The sequence below is a fragment of the Dendroctonus ponderosae genome, unplaced genomic scaffold, assembly GCF_020466585.1.
Source record: "Dendroctonus ponderosae isolate FM_Combo_2020 unplaced genomic scaffold, Dpon_F_20191213v2 Dpon_F_20191213_9, whole genome shotgun sequence".
Taxonomy (NCBI): Eukaryota; Metazoa; Arthropoda; class Insecta; order Coleoptera; family Curculionidae; genus Dendroctonus; species Dendroctonus ponderosae.
This window is the reverse complement of record NW_026019116.1, coordinates 3,362,665-3,371,242: the sequence shown is the minus strand read 5'-3', so window position 1 is coordinate 3,371,242 and position 8,578 is coordinate 3,362,665. Positions and strand designations below refer to the sequence as shown.

The window sequence follows — 8,578 nt, the reverse complement described above, 5'->3', positions numbered from 1 at the left end:
AATATTAACTAACACCCGGTATATTGAAGAATTTTGCAAACCAAAAATAATATTCTCAGAATGCAAAGAAAAATAGCTGAAAGTAAAATAAATCAATATAAACAGCATTTTATTCGCTTTGTGTCCAAAATGGACAAAACTAATACTCCAAATGTATGCTAAGGCTTAAAGCAGCAACAACGCTACACATGTAAGTAAAAATATTTAAGTATCTGAACAAAGAATTTTAGTCTCTTCCCAAATTTGATGGTCCTGACTAATCACCTGGTAGACCTAATTAATTTTAGAATGTTTTAAAGTGTTGCAATTGTGATGTATTTTAATGTGTGATATGATGAGGCTGTTGACGAACTGTGATTGTTTTTTAAATTAATGAATTTTTTTTAGCTATCTGTTATTTTAGAAAAACTGATGATGGTGGAAAAATACGTCGAAACGTATTTTAATTGATAAATAAAGATAATAAATGACTGAAACCCAGGATTTAATTTTGATTTGGAATATTTTTTAAAAGAAAATGCGTGCGTGCAACTTTCTTTTGCTATAATTCAATTGCCGGTTCAATAACGTGAATACTTTTTCTCAACAGATGCCAGAATGTTCTTACAGCCTTGCAAGTTCAAAGGATAAAAAAAATACAATCTACTACATACAATATTTATTCAAATCCAACAAATGTTCAAGTTCCACATTTAAATTATCCCGCCAGTTACCACAGGCTTACTCACGCTACTCCTCCGGTAGATTTTTTCGGTGTTGGCCCTCTGGACAGTCGACAGTCCACCCCCAACCCCTAAAATCGGCGTTCTCGACAAATCTTCCGACTCTTCTCGATATACGTGGTGTTTTTCTTCCAGCCCAGGAATCGCTATGCCTTGTTCCACCACAGGAATATGATGCTGTAATCCGACCGGGGGAATCACCACTGGTCCTTGACGATGTCTGCGTGGTTGGATAAATATCGGCCCAGAAGATACGACTTGAGTGGATCCAGGATGGCTTAACGATCGGGACACAACCACTGGAGTCCCTAGGGGTGCTCCTATCAGATTGGATTGTTTTACATTGATGTCCTGTTGGAATGTCTTCTGCACCGATGAGGAGTATTCGGAAGCCGAGTCCAGAGCGAGTCTTTCGTTGAAAGGGGCACAATACACCAAACTGGTTACAACAAGCAAATTATACACGGTGTGTGCAATTAAGTTTTTCATGTTGCACTAGTGCGGACTGATGTTGACTGGAGAATGATGCATATATGGAGTGGGTTTTATGATTCGATTTTGTTAAACTGCAGTTCCGCCGGTCTTCCATTAAATTGTTTGTATGCAAATTGGTTATCGGTAATTTTGCATTGTCACCCAACTTTCTTCGGTACCGTCCCACATCAGTGGCCATTCTAGAAGTTCTTCTGATAGGAAGCAATTGTTGATAACAGTTTACTTCACGTCCTTGCTGCTTCAAAACGACTGGTTGCTTTCCAACCAATTAGCTCCCGGAGTTAAAGCCCTGACAACTATCCAGTGCTAGATCTTCATTTGTGTTTTAAGGCCAAATCCTTGACATTCTTCACGTAGTAATCGATGTAGCCTTGAATTCAATTCTATTCTTCGGTACATCAAAAACCCAATCAGGAAGTTGAATAGATTCCCAGATTATTTCGAAATTAATTAACCGATGGTGTTTCCCCTATCGAATGCCATTGTTCATCAATTAAACGCCACAGCCGGAAGGATTTGCATCGGCTGATATGCAATTTGCTGTTGTTTCAATTCCTGACCCCTATGCATCGTTTTCGAACTGTTTTACAATTTTCCCACACTCATTAGGCTTGGAAATGTGCCAGCAATCTTTCAATTGGAGACTGGCAAACACATCCGCCATCAGGAGAATTATAAGTGCAGCATTTGGGTTGACGGTAGATGAAGGTTTAAAGCCTTTTGGGTTGAATTATTTAACCAAAATCATCGGTTACTGGTTAATAAAGATGTTCCGAACATCTTTCACTAGTTTAAGCTTCCAATAACTCAATCAAGCGGTTCCACCGTCTACTTCGTGTCCTTAAAGTGCCATGAAGAAGGCATGCATCCTGTGTAGGCGTCTTCTGTTTTCTTACCATATTATCATATTACTTTCTGCTTCTTGAAGCGACTGAGTCTCTTATTCCCGTCCACTGGAGGATGTTATTGAGCCAAAATAGTTCCTCCTAGCAATGCCTCACTTTCCACCTTCTATCTTCCCCTGCAGTCTCGGGCGCTGCTACTCCTATTGCTATCCACACACAATGTGTCCTATCTAGGAGATCGTTCGTTTCTTAATACGTCCGAAGAGTTCTCAATCTTCCAATCCAGTCATCCTAAGCACACCATCACGATCCGTGTATAATATTTTCAGCATCTGTCTCAGCATCCAGGCTTCCACTCCATACACAAGAACTGACCAGACATAACACGTAACCATTCTGTATTTGAGCTTCAAATTTAGATTCCCGTTGGTGAGAAATTTTCTTAGCTTTGGAAAAGTTGTTCTTGCTTTTTCGATCTTGCACCTAATTTCACGTTCTGCGTAGCACTCGTCCTCCACATTAGATTCCAATTATTCAAACTTGTTGACCCACGCTAATATCAAAAGCTTTTCCATAGTCAATGATGCATATGAAGACGTTCTTTCTTTGGTCAAGCCAATTTTTCATCTCTAGTTCCAAACTCTCTCTTAAAGAAAAACTGACTGAACCACTGACCCGTTCACATTTTCTGTAGGGTTTTGTGTGCAAAATTCGAAGAAGCAGCGTTAAAAAGTAACTCATTAAACTAAAGAGACGATAGCCCTTATATCTTGGTGTGTTACTTTTGGTAAGGTTTTAAATGTGGAGCTAAGCCAGTCTCTAGAGATGTTCAAGTGTCGCAAATACTATCAACATATCTTACCAGTACACCAAATATTCAACATTTCCTACGCAGCAAATAAGCAACTAAACCACTGCAACTACTATACTTTATTGCTAAAATAAATCTAATCTATCACATTATTGGCTCAACATAAGACTGGGAAACCCCAGCAGTTCCAGAACATTACAAGATCGCGTGGATTAATCAGTTTTACTTCCCTACGAAAGTGCTGTATGCGAGTGGAGAAGCTACAGCTCTGGCAGCTATTACTGGCGCTGGGGCAGCTACAGCATAAGGAGCCGGGGCAGCTACAGCGTAAGGGGCTGGGGCTATAAGGGGAGCTGCTAGAGGAGATGCGACAGCATGATTGACTACGCTGGCTGTGTATGAAGAAGCGTAGGGAACGGAGTAGGCTGCAGGGACTGCGGTAATGACGCCTCCGAGACAGCCGGAAATTGCCAGAGTGACCAGAATGGTGATGATCTGAAATGGGTCATAAAATATTACTGAAGGTGTTCAACACTTGGGAGGTTTTCAGAGCAAAATAAAGGATGAGTTTCCTCGAGTAGAAAAGGTTTGAATATACTCACGATAGTCTTTGAAGCCATTTTGCGACTGTTGGTGTGATGTGGAGATACACAATACTTTCCTTGCCATCATGTTGGGTTATATACCCTCCTTTCAACCACTTCTACAAAGGTTTGCTCCATATTTGGAGCACATACATTGATGGTGGTAATTACAATTTAGCAACTGAAAATTATATAATAATTCTTCGGAAAAATTGTTCCAAGTATTTTATCTAGTAGAGATGGGACAGAAATCGACATCTACTATAGGAGTTTATATTAGTTTCACCTACAAGTTTGTCCAAGGTTTCAAAAGTGGCCTAAAGATTTGTCTTCTGGTGATCTCTCGATTTATACAATTTATATTACAAATTTTGCAGTTATAATGGGTGAGATACAGATTAATGCGAATGTTTTTCTAGTCACATTAATTTATTTCCTTCTACTTAAAATATTGAAAATTTCGTGATCAAAGAGTAAAGTGAAGAAACGTTCCTTAGTTCCAAGTTGCTTTCAATATTTTTCTTCTCGCGTTTTATTTTTGACAATTTTTGCTGATGATCAAGGCTTAAACACGTTATTTTTGTCTGAGAAATCACCCATCATCTTCAGATTTGCTAAAAGTCTCTGTTTGCTCTAGTGCAGAACTGGAAGCCCTTCCAAGTGCAGATATGTAGACAAAACAAACTTTTTATGTTGTTTTATCTAAAATTTCATTCTTCAAAAGTTTTACACTATCCAATACAATTTATATGATACAAGAGTCAGTTGAGCTTCTTCCATATCAAATGCACCCCTTAAAGTTGCTTTTCAGGTATAAAAAAAGGGTTTCAGCTGATTATTTGCTAATTGCCGATGGCATTTTTATCGATAGTTATTAAACATCGACTTAACTGCTCAACTGTGAAGTAGCAACCTTGTTACGCACTTTCTTAGCGTACCGTCTTTTGACTACTAATTAGAAAGGACGCAATGCCTTCATTGCAATGACGAGTTTGTTGTAACCCTTTTAGATTAATTGTTTATTAGTCCATTGGTGTCATTGATTTCCTTTTATTGTCTAGACATTTTGGATTATTCTTTCCTAATTACTTTACTTCACGTTCAATTAACTGATTTAGTAAAATTGGTTGATGTTAAAAAGGTTATGTTACGGAAAAGGCCGGCTTACTGTAACTCAGCAAAAGTCAAGGAAACTTAGATCTGGAGATCTGCCAGGCCACTGTTCATCCACCATATTTGATTGTTCACCTACAAGTTCTTCAAAGTGTTGATTTGCATTAAAACCCACAATTAGTCATATTGTTTTCCCCATAGTTAATTTGAAACGTTGATGTGCTGCCGGAATTTTCTTTGGTTTTCGAAAATCGACAAAAAAATGATGCACAACTGAACCAGTAAAACACTTTGCTATTTTTGTGAACTTTTTGTATAATTGCCTGAAAAACAATGAATTTGTCGCAATTGCGTCACGTCGCTTAGTGGAACGTTTGGCAAAAATAACAATTACAAATTAACTTTTTCATGAAATAAGAACATGTACACCTACAAAGATACATGCTGTGAGACCACTGGCTCTGTTTGCGATACCAAAAATCGCCTGCACTTGTTCCACTTTCACAAGTGCATACTTTTGACCTTAAACTGTCGGGACAAAATCTGTGTTCTATTCCTACAGTGAATGTAAAAACACGTGTTTTTGCACATTGCCAATTCTTCCATTACTCATTAATCGACACTTTTCCGATCAAGGAAGGCAATCATCGAACCGCAATCCAATCACGTATTATCTTGGGAAACAATATGCGTATCGATTTCACTAAATCGGACCATCGTCGTATGCGAAATGTATCATTCGGTGCCGCCACTTTTTCCAAGTATAAAACCGATTTTTTTTCGTGGATGTAATCAGTTGTAACACTTTCTTGCAAACGTGCCTCATCGTTCTGTGTTTGATAAAATGTCTATCCTAAAGGTGAGATTTATTTGGTTGTCACACGACTACCTACATAGTTGTATTTGTATGAACTTGCAGATTGTAGCAGTTGCCCTTCTAGCTTCAGTTTTATCAGCTGTCGATTCTAGCATTGTGCCAGCCGTCCGATACACCCATGTAGCTCCTCCCAGCGTGCTTCCATTTTCAGCCCAAGTTAGCACCTTTACGCGAAACTTGCATGTATTTGATGCCCCATATGCTGCGGGAGTTATCCCCGGCCCTCCAGCTATCGTTCAAAGGGCAATTCTTCCAGCACCAGTGGCACCTTTAGCTCCAGCTCCCTTTGTTCCTGCACCTTTCCTATCTAGAGCTGCACCTGTGCTTCCAGCTCCTTTTCCAGGGTATCCCTACATAAACCCATATGTACGGTCTCTACATGGTGTAGCTCCACCAATAGCTCCTGTTCCATTGTTAGGATGAAGCATTTTAGATATAGGAAAATTGTAGATAATGTAGTAAAAACCAGAGCACTGGTACAACTAGTACCAGCTGAGAGTGTTTTCGCGACTGATTTGTAGCCATAGGTTAAGAGATAAACATTTTTAAATATAGCGTGTTGGTTTAATAAATGCTGGGTTTTATTCGCTTACCCTGCAGCTTACCCCTGAACAAGCGCCGTGAGCGGCGCACAAAACAAAGCGCTTCATTCTTATCTACTATTGAATGATGTATAGAACTTAATGTAGAAGAACCAAACATGAAAATTTGAAAAGTTAGGAAAACTAAACCTATAGTAAACCCTAATGAGAGCCAAAAAATGCGAATCAGAATATGAATCGACCTTAAAGATTTTCGTAAAAATTGTGCGGAATTTCAGCTGATTTAGAAGGCATATGGGGCAACCTTCAAAGCGACTTAAAAGGCAATATGAGCAAAAGTTTTCTAGGTTACAAATAACGAGATAATTACAATCAAAATCTGAATAATCAGCTAATTGTGAATAATTGAATTTGCCCAGTGCGAGCATTGGCGGCGAACTATTTAATTTCCTGTTTAATCCGTAGCTTCATATTGGTCGCTTTATCAATTAGCTGATCAAGTAAGCAACAATCAAATTACTTTGCAACTTTTTTCGAATTTTTCTTTTTGGTAAAAATTTCCTTTTTAAAGGCTCAAGTAAATTTTCACTCAGTTCAGACCGCCGCTGCTCGTACCCTCAAAGCCCGTTGGGGCATACAGCTAATTAACTAATATCCGACTGTTTTTTGCATATGTTCCTTTGCTCATTAAGTAATTTGAAATAGTCGAATTTTGCTAATATATTCCCCGAGTTGAAAGGCGAAAAATTGGTCAATGGTTTCCAAGTGGGAGGCAAGACCATTCGTATAAAACATGGCTTGTATGGTTGTTGAGTTATCAGTTGATCGTTTTTGATTATTCGTATTACACAGAATAACTATAAATCAGCAATAATGTTCAAACTTAAATTGGTAAGTATGTGCTAAAAATATTTATTGTTTATATTTTAATCATCGTCAGAAAACGCGCATTCTTCTGCTGCTTCCAAGCTCCTTTTCCTTAATATTGCTAATTGAACGTGTTTAATACTTTCAGTTTTAGTATATTGAATTTAAAACTATTCTATAAGTGGAGCTGCTCAGTCCATTCCATAAAAAATGTTTATAGTTTCGAAAAAACAAGTAGATTTTTTGTGAAAGAATGTACCAGAAGTTTCTCATTACCATCTTGTTGTATTCACTAAAGTGGTCGGTTTCTTCAGTTAAGTCTTCAAAAGCTTAAGGGAACATTTTGCGTTATTCAATTAACTTTCCAGACATTTTTACTCATCAGAGAAGATGATTACCAGAGAAACTTTCGTTGGTAGATTCAAGGGCAAGAATGTTTTCCCCAATTAAGTTCTCTCTCTAAAGAAGCAAATGCTCTTCGCTGTCTTCATTAGAGAAGAGTTGTGCTTATTATGCTTGCTTGCATAATAAATTTACCTCATTTTCACCTTTAATTACTACTGATTACAAAGCAGTTGATATTTTTTCTGTTCAGTAACGTTCCTCTTCTTCAACAGCTCTTGAAGCACAGCATGCATCACCTATTTTCCACCTTTACAGGCAAATCTGAAATTGCACCAACCTGTAGAGTTTTCATGCAACACTTCCTTTGAATGTTAATCATTTGCTTCCAACAGTTCATCTTCGTTGTGTTGGTCACCATGGTGGCTGTGAACGTGATGGAAACCGAAGCCGTGCCAGCGGAAAAAGCCGAATCCTACCAAAACCAAAACTTGAAAGCTCATCATCCAACCAAAGTCGAAATCGTGATCAAAAAGGAGAAGAAAGAAGGTGGCGGTTCTTGAACCCGTCTATGCCTGTTGGAWCGCCTTGATGCCTTAACGGAGACAGTTAATTAATTTATTTCCAAATTTGTTAAGTTTCTGTTTTGTTTCCTGCTTGTTTGTTTGCTACATAAATCRTTTGCGCGCAATAATKGTWTGTTTCMTTTTTCCCTYGTTGATACGTGCGGTTGTTCCAGACATAGAAAACTATGTTGGATATCRATTTAGGGMWTTTTAGGAGCAGACTCCAATGAATACAATTTTGAATTTTCGTATCGKTTTAGAAACAAAATAAATCMATTGAAGTCTCKATTATCATCTACACAAGGTTAAAACGTTATTTAAAAATTGCTATATGAATGGAAGCTCTTAGTTGTAGACAATTCAAATTTTTTTGAAAATTTCTCACAGAGAAGCGCTAATGATTCTCATATTACTGATTTTCCATATTTTAAGGCTTCTGGGGATAAGGATTGAACAGCGAATTTGTGGAGAAATGTTCGTCAGTTTGGACTTAAACCAACTATTTTTTTGTAATTTTTTACACGTTGGTAAAGTTTGAAGAAAATTTAAGTTGCAAGCAAACAGTATATTAATAAATTATTTGACAAGGCTTAAGGAACACAAATGTTTTAAAAATCGCTCTCAATTTTTGCTTTGCCATTTTCCCTATATAAAATTTATTACATTGAAATGAAATTTGAAAATGACGATTTTTTGTACAAATTTGTCATAATGATTTGTTGTACGTACTTTCCTGACTGTGTTTCAATTCCAAAATTAAAATCAAGTCCTGGGTTCTTCAGTCATTTATTTATTGTTCATTTATCAATTTAAA

General features: G+C 37.5%; 2 protein-coding genes and 1 long non-coding RNA gene across 3 annotated transcripts; 2 read left to right on the top strand and 1 right to left on the bottom strand.

The window, feature by feature from the left end:
- Positions 1-2,977: 2,977 nt before the first annotated feature.
- Positions 2,978-3,547, bottom strand: LOC109535865 (glutaconyl-CoA decarboxylase subunit gamma-like). The gene is made up of 2 exons (XM_019901880.2): positions 3,476-3,547; positions 2,978-3,368 (listed from the first exon to the last, which is right to left on the bottom strand). The coding sequence occupies exons 1-2, from the start codon at positions 3,491-3,493 to the stop codon at positions 3,096-3,098; spliced, it is 291 nt and encodes a 96-aa protein (XP_019757439.1). The 5' UTR covers positions 3,494-3,547; the 3' UTR covers positions 2,978-3,095.
- Positions 3,548-5,342: 1,795 nt separating this feature from the next.
- On the top strand, positions 5,343-6,019 carry LOC109535863 (actin cytoskeleton-regulatory complex protein PAN1). The gene is made up of 2 exons (XM_019901877.2): positions 5,343-5,429; positions 5,490-6,019. Exons 1-2 carry the CDS (start codon positions 5,415-5,417, stop codon positions 5,868-5,870), a joined length of 396 nt encoding a protein of 131 aa, XP_019757436.1. The 5' UTR covers positions 5,343-5,414; the 3' UTR covers positions 5,871-6,019.
- A 681-nt stretch (positions 6,020-6,700) lies between these two features.
- On the top strand, positions 6,701-7,892 carry LOC109535866. The gene is made up of 2 exons (XR_002171771.2): positions 6,701-6,880; positions 7,594-7,892. It is a non-coding gene; the product is annotated as an uncharacterized LOC109535866 (long non-coding RNA).
- The last annotated feature ends 686 nt before the right edge of the window (positions 7,893-8,578 follow it).